Below are 19,537 nucleotides of genomic sequence, written 5' to 3'. Positions count from 1 at the left end.
TGGGGAGAAACCTCGCATTATCGAATTGGGACCAGAATCAGACAGGGCCAAGTCAAGATGGCACTGAATGAAAACATAAATCACTTTTGGGCCATTTCCCAGGTCCTCCAGGAATGAGCTTGCACAGAGAAGCTTTATTATTATTATTATTTTTTTTTTCTGGATAAAGTGAATTCCCAGAACATGAGATATATTCACATTCATCAACAAATGTGTAAGCAACTCAGAAACCAAAGCCAGTGATTTTTTCAAACCAGCTGTGGTTTTTAGAAGGACATTGAATGTCTTCTCATCTATTAGTGTGAATTGTGAGGAACTGGCAGTTCTCATTAAAGTATAAGAATGCTGATTGGCTTTAAAAACCTTCAGAAGATTTTATGTGGGAAATAAAATTGAGAATGAACTCAGTTCTATTAAAAAATATCCTGACCAGAAAGACGTGAAGTAAATTAGCAGTTAACTCTAGGTGATACAATTATGGATAATTTTTATTTTCTTCATTTTGCTTTCCTCTGTTTTTCAAATATACTCCAAATATGTATTATTTTTAGAATCATGAAAAAAATGTTAAAGTCTTTCTGATTGTCCAAGCCCATCTCAATAGCATCTGAGTTGGACTTGCTGTGTGGGTTTTGTGTGTAATCCACCCTTTCTTTCCCCCTGACTGGGTAGGGCACTTAGCAGCAGAAGCTTGACATGGAGTTGTGTACCCCAATTTGTGGCCCAGACACAATGATCAAGGACTCAAGCTGCCCCCTTGAGACTCTTTCACTGTCTTCAAGGCCCTGGATCTGCCCCCTGTTCTCTGGGGCTGGAGCTAAGCACCGGCCTCCAAGAGGATGTGGGTAGTGAGGTCACATCCCTCCTGAAGAGGTGAGTGCCCTAACCAGAGGTCAGGTGCAGGGGCATGTCTGAGAGAATGTTGCATGGCCAAGGAGGACCAGTCCAAGTCTGGAGGGCACCAGGTGGACACTGGGGCCAGGAATGCAGAGCCCTTGGCTCTAAGAGCCTGAAATTGAGAGCAGAATCAGACAGGGCCAAGTTGAGATGCCCTGAATGAAAAAATAAACCAGTTATGGGAGGGATGGAAGGCAGGAGTGCTGGCTGGCAGGGGAGGTGCTCATGGTTCCCACCCTAGTGGAGCCCATGCAGAGCAGGTGGATGCAGGTAAGGAAAGGCTCAGGAACTGAACTGACAGCTAGGAACCAGGGTGCTAGGGGTGAGCTCTGCACCTCCTTGGACTCCAGTGTAAGGCGCCTGCCTGCCCCTTGGATGGCTGACCAGCTCACACTCAGAGCACGGAGCTAGGACCACGGACGGAGGGTGGTGCTTTCCCTGACACCATCAGGTTTTGGACACCTGGTCCCCAAGACGCTGGCTTTCATTTTAGAATACAAAGGGCATTTTCCCCAGTGACTCATCTCCGCTCTATCTTGTTGCTGATTGGTTTGCTAAATGTGCTTATTAATTATTGATAACCTTGTTGATTTTTAAATTGTACTTGCCTTTAGCAATGGCAGTTTGTAAAAACACACAATTACTTTAAATATACACCAAGGAGAGGCTTCATTACATTGACCCACTGAGAGAGAAGGCACTGTACAAAAATATTTTAATATATTACAACATCTTACAATACATCAGACCGATACGCAAGGCATCACAAATGAAGAAAAAATATATTTTTCCCCCAAATTGAGACCTATATACACTCAAGACAAAGCCTTAAAATCTTACATCATGGTGAGTCTCCCCCATATCACAACTGATTAAACAGTCTTTCAACAAGACGGCAGCCAGCAAGAAATCTCAGGGAGGCTCTATCAGACTTTCTCCCCCTTAAGAAAAAGAAACATCTAGGTATTTTAAACATTGCAAATCCTGACAGGGCATCGGGCAGGGGAGGGCTGGTATCAAACCAGTTGGAAAAATATTTAAAATACTTATTTCTCAGGTGCAGTTGTTTTGTTTCATTATGTTTTAGACTTCCCTTTGGGAGGAAGTTATACAATTCCCCGCATTTTGAATTTGAGTGAATTTGAGAGAAATTCGTTCCAACTCCGAGGTTGCGGGTTTCCCATCTAGATTTCGTTTCAAATAATAATGATTGAGCCCCCGCTGTCTACCAGACAACATCTTCAGTGCTTCCACATCCGTGATCTTTCTAGGCTGAATTTGCTCTTGCTGAATAATGTGAAGATCAGCAAAGTGCTCTCATGTTACATTAAAAAAAAAAAAAAAAAAACCTTTTATGTTTATACTGATTATATTAAGCCATACAGGAAAAAAGCTTTCTTTCTTTTTTTTTTTTAAAGATTTTATTTATTTATTTGAGAGAGAGAGAATGAGAGAGAGCACATGAGAGTGGGGACGGTCAGAGGGAGAAGCAGACTCCCCGCCGAGCAGGGAGCCCGATGTGGGACTCGATCCCAGGACTCTAGGATCATGACCTGAGCCGAAGGCAGTCGCTTAACCAACTGAGCCACCCAGGCGCCCAGGGAAAAAGCTTTCTAATTCATTTTTCCCTTAAAATATAAAACAAAATAAAATGGAAAATGCATGATAACCCATCCTTTTTAAAAAAATTAATTAGTTAATTAATTTTTAAATTTTATTTATATATTTGTTTTACCCATTTATGTTAACCCTGTTTGAGATGGGACCCAAAAACATTTCAGTTGAATCATATTGACTTAAAATCTGAAGTATAAGTATCTTTTCTGAGGAAAAAAAAATTACAAAAACCAAACTTTCAAAACCACCAAGTCTGGAAACTGGGTATTTCGGTATGGCTGCTTAATGGACTCAGGCAACATTTACTGCCACCTAGTGACCAACACTGGCATGGCGGCTGGATTAAAATTTTTCTATGCTTGGGCAAAAAAACTTTCCATGATTTTGTTTTCTGAAACAATGATATGAAATTATTGTTTTCCAGGCAATGAGATACCGTCTAAATTACATAAACAAACTGCATGTGATATTTCCACAAGGAAGGGGACTTTGTTCTCTGACCCAGTTTAGGTGACATTTTCCCGAAGAAGCTGTGAAAAGAAGGCACAGGATCTTCTCCTATTGACCCAGATTATATCCTTATATCAAGTGATTCAGAATTAGTTGAGATATATTATATTGTGCCATGGCTCCCTTTATGTAAAATCCAGGTACATTCTAGATATTTCCACACATTCTTTCCCACACACTAGCCCAGTGCTTTTTCCTAACACATGAGGCCGATCTAGTAAGGTGTCATTTCTTTTTTTTAAGATTTTTTTTTTTAATTCATTTGAAAGCGAGAGAAAGAGAGAGAGACAGAGAGACAGAGAGAGCACAAGCAGGGGGAGCAGCAGAGGGAGAGGGAGAAGCAAACTCCCTGCTGAGCAGGGAGCCCGATATGGAGCTCAATCCCAGGGCCTGGAGATCATGACCTGAGCTGAAGGCTTAACCATCTGAGCCATATGGTGTCATTTCTCAGAGATGTGGGGACAACTGTGTTCAAATGGATTCATGCATTGTTGCTAGGCAGACTCAGGTGGCAGGAGTAACAGGTTCATAGGCAACCCAAACACCGACCCCGTGTCAACTTTGGCACAAGATGTAAAGGGTTTGTTGGTTTTGCTGAGACTCTTGGAAGAAGAAGGAGAGCAGCAGAGATAGCTCACGTTCATGGAGTAGTCAACATGGGCCAGGGGTCGCGCAGAGCACAGGCAGACGAACGATCTCCTTCTAGGTACTTACTGAAAACTGATGAGATGATCATTTCCTACTCTTTGAAACATCTGCTGACTATTTCTAGACTTCTGGGTAAAAAGTCCAAGACTTCAGTGGTAGAAAGACAGAAAGGAAAGAGTGTTGCAACAAGCAGAATAATTGGGGGAGAGCTTTTGTAATTGCTCTGGGTATGAACATTGGCATTTCAATATTTAGCAGAAAATAACCCTGAGTCTATCAAATGAAAGGACTGGAAAAAATAACATCAAAATTGGGGAACATAGGAGTCACAGAAAACAGTGCTCAAAGAACTAAATCCTAAATAAGCGAATTAACTAAAGTTAATGGTTTTGCATTATCATGGATTTCAATTACCCAAGTGATTTGTGTGTTCAGTTACCACAGATAATCGGAGAGCCTGTGCAACAGAAAATCACATCTGGGGCCACTGCAAAATGCCTACAGGAAGCGCCGCTGCTGGAAGTTGCCACACCTTGAGTCTGAGCAAGAGTCCCCAGGGGTGGGTTGAAGCTTGCTGCGCTTTCGGCTCTACCAGTCCAGCTTCAGATCTGCCTTGCTCCATACATATTTTCCTCCTCGCTTCAGAAACATCTTTTCATCAAATCCACTGAATTTGATAGCTTCTTCTACCCCAACATCCAGGATCGACTTGGAAGGGTCCTTCCGCCCATTCCTACAATTCAAGAAGCGCATCTAGGAAATTCAAGACAGAAAGGGGATAATTTTATATAATTTATCCCGTGAAACTCAATTTTGAGGATTAATCCAGACTGATTTTTGATAGTGCAGTCAGTTCAACAAATATTTATTGAAGGCTGTGGGCCAGACACCATACTAAGGATGCTGACCTCCTTGAAGACCCTTTCTCTATTCAAGTAGCTCACCTTAACTAACATAAACACATTAGATCAATTAAGTGCACGACAGACCGAATTATACACATGCCGCAGCAGGTGCATGTCCCTCCATGGGGGAGGGGTGACGTTCAGAAATTGTAAGCTGGAGAGAAGAGCGTTATAAAAGTACAGATGCGTGGAGCAGGGTGGTGTCTTTGGGAAATTGCAGATAGATGATATTGTGGAGTGAAAACGGTTCATGCATAAATATATAGGCATAACCTTAATAAAAACTTCTTTCAAGAAAGGGAGAAAGAGGGATAAGGAAGTACAAAGGCAGGCAGGCACCAGGTCAAGAAGGGTCGAATATGCCCTGTCAAGCGTCCCAGTTTTCACCCTAAACTAAGCACCTTATAGGCAGGAATGAGGTCTTCACACTTCTTCTGAGCTATGTCACTAAGTATCTTGTAGGAATACTTGTTGAATCAAAATGTTAAATTACCAAAAGCAAATTTTGGTTCCACTATGTTTGTGGCAACTGTGTGGAGACCAGAGGGTTTGTGGAGGAATCCCTAGCCAATCATGATACTCCAAAAATCCCCAGCCAATCATGATACTCCAAAAATAAAAAATGGGGTGCGGAACGGGGGCTTAGTCAATCAAGCATCCAACTCTTGATTTCGGTTCAGGTCATGATCTCAGGGTCATGAGATTAAGCCCCGCTTAAGATTCTCTCTCTCCCTCTTCCGTTGACCCTCCCCCTCAGCCTCCCTCCTTGCACACATACACTCTCTCTCTAAAAATAAAAAATTAAAAAGACAAAAAAAAAAAATTCTGACTTTTCATTTCTAACTCGAGCCCACATGTTGAACATTAGTGCTTTCCCCTTACGCTCCATAAAGGAAGCTCATGTTGAGAAACAATGAAATGGTTGTGAAGCATCATTGATTAATTTAAAAATAGGAAAATACCAAAAGTCAAAATAAATATTTCTCAAAACACCAAATTCCATGTATACATTAAAGCCATTGTTCTTGTTGGAGCTCATTTCTTTGTTTTATTAAAAAAGATTTTATTTATTTATTTGAGAGAGAGAGAGAGAGCATGCACGCACACACAGAGGGAGAGGGAGAAGCAGGCTCCACCGCTGAGCAGGGAGCCTGCCGTGGGGCCCAACACCCAGGACCCCAAGATCATGACCTGAGCTGAAGGCAGGTGCTTAACAGACGGAGCCACCCAGGCACCCCTGGAGCTCATTTCTTAGAAACAGGTCTTCGGATGGACTTGTTCGTCCTATACTAGAACTATTGGCAAAGATTTATGAATCTAGCCCCCTTCCCCCAAAAAAAGACAAAGGAAAGAAAAAAGTGATTTGTTTTTCAAATCTGAGAAGGGGTAGGTTTTCCTTTTTCTTCGTAAGGCAGAGGTATAACAATGCTATCAGCGGTTTGGAGAGAGGAGCTGTAACCAACCGCTTCTCACCAAAGCCAAGACTTATCAGTCAGAGACGAGCTGGCAGCATCCGAGGTGTTAAAGGTGATGTGAAGTGGGAGAGGACCTCCCTCCAAAGCACCCTGGGATCCCACTGCCGGGGAACTCCCAGCCCAAGACGGCATGACAGAGGACTCTGCTTTCTTTGCAATGTCAGATTCAAGGGGATATCCACGGATCCATCGCCTGGGGTTGGTGCAAATACAGGGCCCAGGTTCAAGCAAAGTCCTGCCCACGTGCTTAGCTCGGAACCCACCCAGTGCGGGAAGGGCTCTATAATATGAATGCTAATCAGTGACGATAAAAACATGAAATGCTGGGTCAGAAGAAAAATTGGGACCGGTTATGCTCATTATAGCTCAACTCTGGCATTGCGGCTTAATTAATTTTTTCTAATTTTTAAAATTCTTCTTATTTTAAAAGTTTTCAAATTTTATAATTCATTACAAATACTTACATACTCATCCAGAATGAGGTAGGAATCTTTCATCTGCAAAAGAGAAATTAAATACAAATGTAGTTTCAAGTGTAAGGGTCTGTCTCACAGCGTTGGTATATTTGTGCTTTATTACTTCGGGATTCTACGCTTCTTATATCCCTTGAGTGGCTTTGGGTATGTCCCTTTCAAGGCAATCGATCCGCTGGCGCCCCCGTCCCCACCTAACATACATCTGCAGGGGCATCTGTCTGTGTCTGTTCAGATTCCGGAAACTGCCAGCAGGCTGGGTTCCCTGCCCCACTCTGACAGCTTCCCTGACAATGAAATCCCCAGGCTAATTTCCCCATTTCCTCAAGCTGTGGGAGACCCTTGTTCTGTATTCAATATTCCCAATGGCTGTTCCTACCCTACACGGAATTTCCCCCTTTTTCAATGTGTAAAGCCTTAATGCTATTCCCTAGGAGCTTACCTGAAGATTTTAATGTGACTTTCATTCCTTGTAACTAGTTATACCTTCTATAGGTATATGGGAGGTGGACCTATCCTCCTATAGGAAGCTGTCCCCGCTCAGGGCTGTGTCCTTGGAACAGCTCCCATTGTGGGAACAATGGGTGGACGCATGGCCCAAGGACAGGGGAGGGAGAAGGGCCTCTGAAGCTCCTTCAGAGGTCCCACAGCTGGAAGGTGACTGCACCCCTCCCATCCTGCCCGCTGAACCCTCTAAAGGAACAGTGTGTGGATCCCTCTGGGCTAGAGCTCCCTGTTTGGAGTCAATCTCAAGGTGTGAGGATGAACCAAGCAATGTTTGCTTCATACAACCTTCTGGTTAGACTCGGGCACCAAACAGGACACCTCTTTGTGGCGGTCTAAGAATCCTTCAAATTCCTCATCGCTGATAACGAATTGCTGCGCTTCCCTCAGAGCATCCTCTCCAGAATTCTCCCCCTCAATCAGCAGACACTGGAAGACCTGGAAGATAAGGACGGTGTTTGCTTTGCAAAGAGCCTCCCACCATTTTTACCCCAAACTTCATTCCCCTAGACCCAGCGTCATCTCTTCTAAGCAAAGAAGACTGCTCTGACTCAGGAACAGTCTAGAAAGACATTGCTCTGGGGCCCTCAAAGTCAGGAAGTGCCAACCATCCAAAAATACAAAACTGGTCTAGTGTATGTTTGATCCAGTCTGATAATCTAATTTTGCAGAACACCAAGTAACAGGTGTTCATTGCAGGGAATATGGACTATACAAAAGCATTAAGAAAATAAATCATTTGTGATCCCCAAACCAAGAAACAAGTATTTTCAAAATGTTGTTTCTGCTGACTTCAATATATCCTTATTAAGGCCTCTCGACTATGTAGTTTATTTTGCAGTTAATATTCCAGGACAGTTTCCCAAAGCCAATAAGAGTCTCCCAACATTCTTTTAAGTCAATAATTGTGTATGTGTGAATGTATTATTCCCTCATAAGGAATACCATCATCTGAGAAGGAAAAACCCTGTCCCAGGGACCCGCTCAAGGTGGTACGAGATGGCAGCTGATCAAACACACAGCCAGCACAGAGCCCGGGTCTGTGGGGTTTTCAAGGAAGGGGGTGATTATACATAGTGTTTAATTAACATTTTTGTCAGCTTAGAATTAATTGTAAAATTCCCTAACCCTTGCCTTCTTTGCTCACTCTATTCTCAGCCCCTTCCTCTGTGCTCCCCAGTCCCTGCAGACCCTGGTCACACAGTGGTTCTACTATTTGCTTTCATGACTGTCTTGCTCAGTAGGCTGTGAGCTTCTAGGGAGGGGACACCCCTCACCTTTGTCCCCACAGCACCCAAGCCCAGTCCAGGCACAGGGTGGGGAGAGAGGACTAGCAGGGAGGTCAGAGGAGGTATCCACACGGGTTGGAAGCCCAGGCTGACTTGAATATCAGGTGGGTGAAGACACACGTGGGCTTTTCTCCCGGTGACTTTGGTTCCAGCTTGAAAGGAGCATGAGAAGCAGAATGGGAGGAGGGTGGTGGGATTGGTTGGGCAAGGTTAGGTGGGGCCGGCTCTGGTGTGGCTACAGCAAGCCTCCAGGTGACAACAAAGCCCTCTGTTGAGGAATACTATGAGGGCCCTTCCCGCCAATGCGTGTTCAGTGCTGGCGTACTGTTGACGGGCCCGGGAGCCCCGGCCCTCCCATGGAGGACGCGGCCTGGGCCACCCAGGCACCTGACCCGAGGGCATTGATTTTCATCGGTTTGCAGTCTGCAGACACCCGTGATCTGAGGCGAAAACTGCAGTAGCTAATCTGCTCCCTCCAGAAAACCCAGGATTTTGAACAGGCAGTTCTGGAGTGAATCAGCAAGTGGGAGCCACAGTAGGAGTTATAAGATTGGAGAAGAAAGCTCTGAGATCAAGAAGCTACGAGGAGCTCCTCGCAAACCAAAGCCAGGAGGAAAAACGTATATACATATAGAGAGAAGCTGAAAAGAGAATAGTGAGGAAAACAGTAACAGCAGAAGAGGTGGGACAGAGATGGGGGATCAGGGAAGAGGAGAGTGATGGGCAGGTGGTTCTAGAAGGAAAGTCTAAGAACCTGGAGCCTAGCCTCTGGCCCTCGTCCATCCCCCTTCCTGGACCACAGCCTCTGTTCCTCCCACCACACCTCTTTCTTTAGCTTCTCTCCAGTTCTTCTGGGTAGGGGGTGCAGGTCCAGGAAGCTGCTTTTAAAAACAGTTCCCTGAGTTGATTCTGAAGAACAGCCAGGGGTAGGAAACTTTAATGAAACTTTAATTTACTGTTACTTGTAAGTGTCTGTACATTGTGGGTGCTATAAATATACCTTGAGTTTGAACTTTAGACTTTTTAGTAGCTGATAGAGGGGTTAGTCCTAAAGCACAGATCTTGGCGAATTCACTTCGCCACAACTTGGGGATAGTGTCATTTAATATCTTCTTTTTTCTTTTTTTGAGATTTTATTTATTTATTTCAGAGAGAGAGAAAGAGTGGCGGAGGGAGAAGCAGGCTCCCTGCTCTGCCTGATGCGGGGCTTGATCCCAGGACCCTGGGATCATGACCTGAGCTGAAGGCAAATGCTTAACCGACTCAGCCACCCAGGCGCCCCTGCCCCAATATCTTCTAATAATTCAATGAAAAATGTATTAATAGAATTTATAGAGAACATTTATCCATTTATGAATAAGCCAAGAGTTTTAAGAAGAAATCTAGTCTTATTATATATATATACATGTATTTATTTTTTTAAAGATGTTATCATATTTAATAAATACATACAGGTTAGGTTTTCTAGGTTTTCATATTCTTCAGAACACCTCCAAGCACTGACTGTATCTTTTTTTTTTTTTAATTCTATTTTTAAGTAATCTCCACACCCAACATGGCACTCGAACTCACAACCCCAATAATCAAGAATCTCATGTTCCACCGACTGAGCCAGCCAGGTGCCCCCTGACTATATATTTTGACCTTTATCCTCCCAACATTCCAGAAGGGAATCAGTTCCAGTTTTTAGAGGGGAGACTGAGACAAAGGGAGTGTAAGTAGTTTAAAGTTTAAGAGAGCTGGAAGAGGGTCCAAGGACCCGGTCTCCCGGCTGGCTCGGTCAGTCCAGAGTCCTCTCTCACTTGAACATTTCGGGTTTCAGTGTCACAAGTTTTTTGCCCGAACATTTTCTGAATTAACTCAGCAAAAGGGACACGGTACTTACTTTCCAGCGGACAGGGTTCAGGGCTTGAATCTCTTCCCTCATATCCTCGTCCACGTTGAATCGATTGATGACAGAATTTATTTTAAAGGCCACTCTATAATCTCGACACCACGCCCTCAGTTTCTGAAGATTTTCCACGTGGTTCTTCTTTCCTTGACCACGGCCGATGAGGACATTGACTTGCTCATCAAAGCTATCACAGGAGATGGCAAGGATGTCCAGGTACTCACCTGAGGGAAAGTGAGCACCTTTCAGCCTTTCCATTCAAGGACCAAAGCTTTTAGGCCATTTATATCTCTTAATGATAAAACACATCTTGCTTGTATCTAAGTATTAATGTTTAAAAAGACTTTTCCTCATACCTGCAACACTCACAGAAATGTGAATTATACTTGGTATTTGTTTAAATAATCTTGAAAAACAATAAATATACACATCATGAGGTGATGGAGATACTCCCATTTGACCAACCTAAAATGGCACTTGTATGTGTCTGAGTGTTTAGTGGCACATTTAAATGGGTCCTTCATTAATTGCTACATCTGAATTATATCCCCTCCTCCTGCACTCAGACTGTCTTGTAGGAGCCCTTGTGAAGAGAGAGTTAGCACAGCAGATCTGTTTGCTGAGTCCTCGCCAGTCTCTAGAAGAACATGGAACTATGAGGGAGTTTTGGCCAATCCCTGCATGTATGGCCACCAGAATGTTCTCTGTGTTTCCCATTGATGATGTGTCTATGTCTGGAGCAATGCGGCATGTTTAATCAGCTTGTCAAGAGCTTTTGGGATTGGTGAACAAGGTTCACGGTGTACCTGGTTTTGTTGTCGGGAGTCCTGAGTTGCAGCTGCCGTGGAAGGGTACCCAGCAGTATGAGCCTAAGTGACCAGCTCTCTATAAAAGCCTCGGACCCTAAGACTCACATGAGCATTCCTGGGCAAAAACATTCCAGACATGTCCCTATGGTTCACTGTGCGTGCGAGAAAGCACATCTTGTACATCCTGGAAGGGAAGGACTCAGAAGCCCGTGTCTGACCTCTCTGGACCCCTGTGATGCCCATTCCCTACTGGTTCTGCACCGCATCCTTTGCTCTGATGAACCTTAGCCATGAGTCTAATTGGCTACTGAGTCTTGTGAGCACTCCTAGAAAACCGCCAAACTTAGAGAGATGGCAGTTGATCCAAACGGCTCTCTTGGTCCACTCAAGCTCACTGACTCACCCTTGGTCCTTTAAACTGGAGGTGGAAGACTGGAGGCTTACAGACCACATAGTTATACATAAACACTGCTGTTGTTTTTCCCTCATGACATCTAACAATATTTCAAATTATTTGCAAATATTTAATTGGGAGATTGAAGACAGAACGTAGATTTCAGAATATGACAACACTAAGCCTACACTCCCACAGAGGATAAATGTCAATGGAAGCTCATGACTCACTGGCTGTCCGTCTGTCCACTATGAATAGAGCATGGTGCTTCTTATTCTTCATGGCCTCCCACTTGCTTATTATCTCCCTACTGAAGGGACTGAAGTGGGTTTTTCTTCTGCACCTCCAAATTCACTCATTCACATGGCCTCTCCCATGCCAGCATGTGAGCTTCTGACCCTGGACGCAGTGATCCCGCAGGACCTGCTCTTCATACCACACTGGGCATGAGAGCCAGGGTTGGAGGGAGAGCGCGGCTCGGGGACACCGCCAACAAGCCTGACCGATTCTCCCCTGCTCACACCGTGCCCTAAACCTTTCTTGCCTTTCTGAATCTGGTTCTCAGAGTTTACTTGGAAGCTTCTGACCCCATTTCACTTAGTGACTCCCTTCACAGACGTTTTGGTTCGCACACGTCATCTTGTAGTCCTCCCTGATTTACCTTTCCCAGAGACTTCTGAATTCGTCTTCTTGCTTCACTTTCAGCAGATGGGCCGCCCCGCGCTCATCCACAGTCTCCCCTCCCCACTCCCATCTCTCCGTCATCTTGGGAGGGGTCAGAGACTTCCTGTGAGCAGCCTCAATAGAGAGTAAATGCAACCCCTCTTTCAGTGATGTCAAGGCTCCAATAGCTCATACAGATTAGAACAGAAAACTGTGCTCTAAGAGTTATCCCTGTCTCCTAAAATGAATATTTTCCACTGCTCCCTAAGTTCCGGGTACTGCTCTAGGGATATCACGTCTATGGAAACTCCGCTGTAAGGGAACTGCACGGTCTTAGGCTCCGTGGTTCGCATCCTGGCCGCAGAGTAGAGCCCCTCGAGTTGGTTCTGATATAATTAGCCCGGGATTCAGCCCCCACACAGATACTTTATTTAACTTTCTTCAGCAGCCAAATATGTAGCCAAAGGTGGGAAGGATTGTTTTAGTCCAATTGCTTCATTTATGAGACTAATAAAGCGATAGTTCCTTTAATATTTAAAAAGTAAACATTAGTAGCAAGCCATAAGGTAGGGGTTGTGGAACTGTGTAATGCTCCTTGCTAGCGGCTAAGCTAAAGCCATAGGGCTCAGCACCTGCTGAATTGGGACACATAACATAGTTGTGCTAACATTTCCTTACCTGTCTTGCCAACAAGTTCGTCAACAAGTATAGGGCTCTAAGTATAGAGCCCCGCAGAAGGAAGCCTCCTAACTGCATGCATGGCTTGCAAAGGGATTTGGGTTTGGTGTCTCCTCCCTGCCCCACACCCTGCTCCCCGCGCCCCCTGCTCCCCCAGCATGCCTGACCTAAGGCCCCGGATGCCCGGAACCAACAATCATAGCAGAGGCAACTGCAGCGTGATGCCAGGAAGCTCACCGTAGTTCTGGAACCAGCGCTCCCGGATCAGGCTCCCGTTGCTCACGATGCTCACGCTGGGCAGCCGCAGCTCCTCTTTACAGAACTGCACCAGCTTGCCCAGGTACTCGCCCCGGTCATGAATAAACGGCTCTCCGCCTGAAAAGTTTATCTTCTCCATCCCTGTGAGAGGTAGAACATGGATCTTTCCTTCTGTTCTCCTTTTTTTTTTTCCACTGCACAAACACCCCTTATTGTTTTAATGACAAAAGTGATGTTTTCTCAAAGTAACAAAAAATGAAATGAAAGCTGCCCATTATCCCCAGCCCCCACCCCCCACCCATGGCTCCCCATGCTCCCCACAGTGTTTGGCAGGGGGGAACAAACCATGTCCATATCGGGGCCTAACCTTCTCCCCTGCTTTAAAATAGATGCACTTTAGGGGCGCCTGGGTGGCTCAGTCGGTTAAGCGTCTGCCTTTGGCTCAGGTCATGATCTCAGGGTCCTGGGATCGAGCATCAGGCTCCCTGATCAGCGGGGAGCCTGCTTCTCTCTCTATCCCTTGCCCCTGCTCGGGCTCCCTCTCTCTCTCTCTAATAAATAAATAAAATCTTTTAAAAAATAAGAAAATAAAATAGATGCACTTCAACGTAGGGAATCAGTTACATGGATGGATGAGACAACACAGAGATGTGCAGGAACCCCCCTCCGCCCCATCCAGAATGTTCTTGCTTGGGGACTCTCAGCCTGAGACACCTCAGCACTCTGCGCTGAGGGGGACCCCGCCCTCTCCCACATGCTGGATGCCTCTTGGCCTGGAATTCTTGCCCTTTGGAAAAGCCCTTAGCAGTTTCCTGAAAAAATGCAAAATATGAATCAAGATGAGAACTTACATGTTTCCAAATGCATCCCTAAACATTAGTTTGGCCAGGTATAGTACTCTGGGTGAAGTCACTTTGCCCTCAGTATTTTAAGGGCATTATTTGCTGTCTTCGAGGTTTTAATATTATTGTTCAGAAGCCTGATAACACCTTGATTTATAATCCCTTTTAAGTGCATGGCTTTTTCCCTTCTAGAAGCTTTCTTTCCAATGTCCCCAAATTTCAAGGTGGTGTGCCTTAGCAGAATCTGTCTCTATTCATTGTTCTGGCCACTTGGCGGGTCCTCGGTCCAAAAATACAGCTCCTTCTGGTATGGGAAGTTTCTCATACTCTTTGAGAACTCCTACCTCTTCTCCAACGTGCTTGTTTCTCTGGAGGTCCTATCACTGGTCTGCTGGTGCTCCAGCTTGTAACCACCAGACCTTCCTGCTGTGTCTCCTGCGTCCCATTTTCCCAAGACCTTGTCTTTTAGTCTTTCTATTACAATTCTAATTTTAGAAATCCCAGTTTCCGTTCCCCAGACTCTCCCATATCCTCTTTACTTACCAGCGCATTGCTATTTCTCATATGTAAATTTTCTCTCATCTCTCTGGGATTATCAGTTACAGATGTTCTGAAGTTTTCCTATATTCTCTTTGCTTATTTGTTTTGGCGTCTGCCTTTTATTTCGGTGTTTCTATTCGTCCTTTCTTATTTGAGTGACGCATAAAAGAGCGGAAGGGAATTTCTGTGATTGAGGAAGAAACCCCTCGATGGAGTTTTACTATAGAGTGACAGAGAGAGAAACTGACTTATTCACTGGATTTTGCCCCACACGCTGGGAGCCTTGGTCTTTTCTCTGGGCCATTCTGTTCTGCTGGAGAAGACTCTTAATCTCCTGCTATGCTGTACCCCCTGGCTGCCTGCACCCCAGAACGTGGGCTCTCACACCCAGCAGGCAGACTCTCACTCCCCGGTCTTCAGTATGGTGCTTTTCTTCTCCCTGCTCCCCCCGGGGTGGCTGAGCACAGCCTGGTGGTCCAGATTCTTCTGAAAATATGCCCTCTGCCATCTGCAGGACTTGGGGAGGGCTCTCCTCGTGGTGGGGGCAGCAGCGGATCTGCCTTCGGCCTGTTGTCTCGCTCCTGCCTCACCCCCTCCTTCTTGATCAATGCTGTACTTCTGCATGATCAGAAGGTTCTCGTCTCTGAAATGCTCTGCATTCCACGGGCAGTCTGGTGAACCTCTGGCAGCCACCGCCCTGCCGACCCGTGCTGAAGGTGTCCAAGTGCCATCAGTCAATTCCAACAACTCCGTGTTGATTTCTTTGTGGGTTTGTTACCCTGCTTTCAATGATTCTACTGGAATTTTAGTGGAGCGAATGAAAGATTGGAGGGAATGGGGAAATTTAACTCGAAGGTCCACAAGAGTGTGAAATTTGGAATTTATACAGTGATATTGATGTGGAGGGCACAGGCACCAGACAGCATGCTCGGATTAGAGACAGAAGCCAGAGCATGGCAAGGAGAGGACCCGGGGTGCCAAGCCGCAGAAACACAAGCCCATGTGAGATCCAAGGAGGAAGCCTGGGACCCGTGAGAGCAGCAAACAGATTTGGTCACAGGAGCGAAATAATTAGAAGCACCGACCAGACTAGCAGAGAGGCCTGGGGGAACTTACTAAGGGCCAAACAGCACATCATGCCATAAAATTCCCCGAGAATGTTATTTGTTAACATCCGTTCAACAGACGTTGTACCTACTAAGTAACGAATACTGTGCTTAGAAATTTAATTTGTGCAAATTCACTGTAGCATTTTAAAATGCTGTCCTGACTCAGTTTCGAGGTCCTGGCTGACGGCTGGTCAGGTCCTCTTCTTGAGCAACCAAGGATGTCAGCACCCCAGGCACCTCATCTACGAGGCTCTCTCTCGGGGCCACTGTCCTCCGCCCTCTGCCTCCCAGGGCCGGGTCTCGGACAACCGGGACAGCCCTTGTGACCACAGCTTGCTGAGATTGTTCAAACTAGCCCGTGCTAAGCTGACTTTGCCTCCCTACCTGTTCCTTCCTCGAAAACCACGCCGATGGGTCACGTTCACAGTCCCCTCCCATCCTCACCCAGGACTCCCTGTGTGGCGAGTGGCGCCCTGCCCAAGGAACTGTGAGTAACAAATTACACATCTCTTTCCAATTTTTCTCTCTTGATCTGCATCTGGCCTCCCCATACCTCACCCAAGGTAACATGGTTCAGGCAAGCATTTCATCCTGAAACTCATTCAGCAAGGAAGGAATTACTATCCTGGTTTTTGGCTGCAGGAACTGAAGCTCAGGAAGGTTCAGTGATTTATTCAAGATCGTAAGACTAGGGGGAAAAAATGGAGCTAGGATGGATGCCCAAGCTCCACAGCCTTCTATCTTTGTCAGTGGGGTTGCCCTTCATCCCAGCTCACCCAGAACAGCCCTGTTTTATAGCAGACCAAATGACATCTGCTATTCTTTTCAACACTGTCTTTCTCACTCAGATGTGTCTATGACCAGACAGTGATCAATTCCATCATCTCACTACTGAAATCCAACATGCTGGGAGCCTGCCTGTGTGACTGATGGTGATCATCATTCAGTAGAAACATCATTATCACCGAAAGTGTGGTGGAATAGGGTCAGAGGAGCTGGAGAAGGTGATACGGTATATGGGCCTGCAGCCCTTGATGAGTTTGAGGGGAAGATATAGAGGGGATGCAAGGAATAGAGCATCGAAGGAACAGGATGTAGGTGCGTAGTTAAGATCTTAGACAAGCAACAATTACTTCACAATGATGTTAACTTACAAGGAGCAATCGTATTACAGCACGGATCAATATCTGATGCTCACAGTGGCTAAATCCTATTCCCTCTTCTTCGTGTAAAAGCAAGAGAAGTAAATAATATATTGTAGAAGCATCATCTGCCCGAGTAGTACGTTTTAAATATAATTCACATTTAATTTTACATTTTTAATCATCACCAAAATAGATTTTCCTCTATTAGTCAGAAATCTCACTTACGGGGCATATGACTTATGTTATACCTCGATCATTTTAATTGACTTTATTTACTTAAACCTGAGAAATCATTATATTAATGATAAATGTATTAATTATAACCATTATAGTTTATACTCTATTTAAAAACACCTGAGCATTCACTTATTTGTGCCATGTCGTAACTTTTTGAGGTCGTATAGGCGTTATCTGTTTTTTTTTTTTAAGATTTTATTTATTTATTTGAGATAGAGCAAGAGTGAGAGAGAGAGAGAGCGTGCACAAGCAGGGGGAGTGGCAGGCAGGGGGAGAAGCAGTCTCCCCGCTGAGCAGGGAGCCCAACGTAGGGCTTGATCCCAGGGTCCTGAGATCGTGACCTGAGCCCAAGGCGACGCTTAACCCACTGAGCCACTCAGGTGACCGGTATAGGTGTTATCTTGATTATCTACATTTTAAGGATTGTTAAACTGCTATTCAGAAAAGTTAAATGTCTTGATAAGTCTCACAAGTTTTAGGGCAAGAGCTCAAACCCTGGCCTTGTGAGTCAAGAGTCTAAGTTCTTTCCACGACACCAGACTTCCCTTCATTCATTGGTTCATCTATTAATCCATCTCTCCAAAAACATTCACCAACCCCCTTTTACATTCTAGATATCCTGCTAAGCACAAAGATACATAGAATGCTAAAATTCCACCTTGGAACTCAAACTCTTTGGGGACCCAGATGTTAAAAACAAAAAAACAAAACATAATGGTATAATTTAAAAAGTGCTCTAATAGGGGGCGCCTGGGTGGCTCAGTCAGTTGAGCGTCTGCCTTCAGCTCAGGTCATCATCCCAGGGTCCTGGGATTGAGCCCCATGTTGGGCTCCCTGCTCTGTGGGGAGTCTGCTTCTCCCTCTCCCCCTCCCTCCCCACTTGTGCTTTCTCTCTCTCTCTCTCTCTCTCTCAAATAAATAAATACAATCTTTTAAAAAAAAAGGTGTTATAATACATATTTGTAACAGGCGCCAAGGGATCACACATGAGGAAGAGAGGACATTCCAGAAGGAGAAGACAGCATGATCACAGGCTTGATTTATGCAGGTGTTGGGGGAGAATGGGTGTAATATGATGTGCTTATAGCATTGGGCACTTGAAGCATTGGGGTGGAGGAACTTGATGTCCCAGTGGGGGTAGCAGAGACAATTGTATGAATTGCAGCAATCCAGGTGAGAAATGGGGAGACCCTGAGCTAGAGCCCACTGGGAACAGTGAGGTGGGTCTATACTTGGAGGAACAGCTGTGGATGATGGAACAAATGTAATGGAGAGCAAAATAAGTCAGACCCAATGCAGTGCAAATGGTCTAATTTCATTATATAAAGTACGAAATCAGGCAAAAAGTATTGTCTGTTAGAAGACAAACTCATGGTTACCCTGGCAGGGGCAGGGCAGCAGCTGGAAGAGAGATACTTATGGATGCCGTGATGTTCTCTTTCAAGATCTCAGTGCTGTTTATGTGGATGTGGTTACTTTGTGAAATTTGTCTAGCTGAACCCTCAGGATGTGTGCAACTTTGGGCATGCATGTTATACTTTTGTAAAAAAAAAAAAAGGTTAAGCAAATTGAGAAAGAGTCGGTCAGGTTGCTGTTACTAGTTTAGCTGGAGCTAAACAGCATGATTCAAAGTAAAAGACTCAAACATTGCAGTTCTTTTTTTTTTTTTTTTAAGATGTATTTATTTTAGACAGAGAGAGGAGGGACAGAGTGAGAGAGAGAATCTCAAGCAGACTCCCCCCACTGAGCGTGGAGCCTGACATGGGGCTCGATCTCATAGCCCTGAGATCATGACCTGGGCTACAACCAAGAGTCAGACGCTCAACTGACTGAGCCCCCCAGGCGCCCCTAAAAATATTGTAGTTCTTAAGTCAAAGTTTTTGTTTGTTTTCGACTTTCCTCGTTAACAATTTCTGGAAAGCCCCAATCTATCAGTGCTTTGGACAAATTCAGAAAGTAGCACAACTTCCCAACCTGTCTCTTGGCACAAGCTGGGTGCACTGGGAGCCCGGCAGGTGCACAGACTTCTGCTCACTTGGAGGCTACAGGAGGGATGGGTCTGCCTCCCTGCTGTCTGCGCCAGCCAACTCTGGTTCCGAAGGCCTAGGCATCCACCCCAAATTCACCCTAATACTCCGTCGCAAGAGGGGCTGGGGAGCATCTCAAATTCTGCAGGAGCTCTCCCACCTGCGCCCGCCCCCCGCCAGTGGCTGCACGCTGATTCCCTCCCAGGGGGGGACTCACCGGCTTCCTGCAGCAGCCGCAGCCCTCGCTTGGCCTCGGCCAGGGGCAGCACAAACGATGTCTTGGCCGTGTGGAAGCAGAAGCCACACTTATAGTTGCACTGGCGGGTGAAGTGGTAGTTGACGCTGGTGGGCTTGGTGGGCTGGTCCGGGCCCTCCTCCTCCTCCCCTCTGCTCTCCTGCAGTTCACCCTGGCCCAGCTGCAGCGGCCGGGTGCTCTTGCCCCTTGCCAGCCAGACCGCTGACCTGAGCCAGAAGAACCAGGGGACCACGCTGCCCCATAGAGAGCTCAGAGACTTCCTGAAGGTGCTCAGCAGCTTTCCAGCAAAAGCGATGGGCACGAGCATCCACATGGTGGCCAGGCGCCCTGAGGGTGCACTGAAGCTCGGGACTCAGTTTATATATGTGCT

The 19,537-nt window shown here is 45.6% G+C and overlaps 1 protein-coding gene across 1 annotated transcript; it reads right to left on the bottom strand.

Moving 5' to 3' along the window:
• Positions 1-3,894: 3,894 nt before the first annotated feature.
• LOC118007289 (radical S-adenosyl methionine domain-containing protein 2-like) lies at positions 3,895-19,537 on the bottom strand. The gene is made up of 6 exons (XM_035000298.1): positions 19,129-19,537; positions 12,991-13,152; positions 10,204-10,433; positions 7,318-7,467; positions 6,517-6,549; positions 3,895-4,425 (listed from the first exon to the last, which is right to left on the bottom strand). Exons 1-6 carry the CDS (start codon positions 19,478-19,480, stop codon positions 4,261-4,263), a joined length of 1,092 nt encoding a protein of 363 aa, XP_034856189.1. The 5' UTR covers positions 19,481-19,537; the 3' UTR covers positions 3,895-4,260.

Source organism: Mirounga leonina, unplaced genomic scaffold (genome assembly GCF_011800145.1).
Source record: "Mirounga leonina isolate KUSES-001 unplaced genomic scaffold, KU_Mleo_1.0 Mir_117, whole genome shotgun sequence".
Taxonomy (NCBI): domain Eukaryota; kingdom Metazoa; phylum Chordata; class Mammalia; order Carnivora; family Phocidae; genus Mirounga; species Mirounga leonina.
Note: the sequence above shows the minus strand (reverse complement) of the source record. Positions and strands in the feature narration are given on the sequence as shown.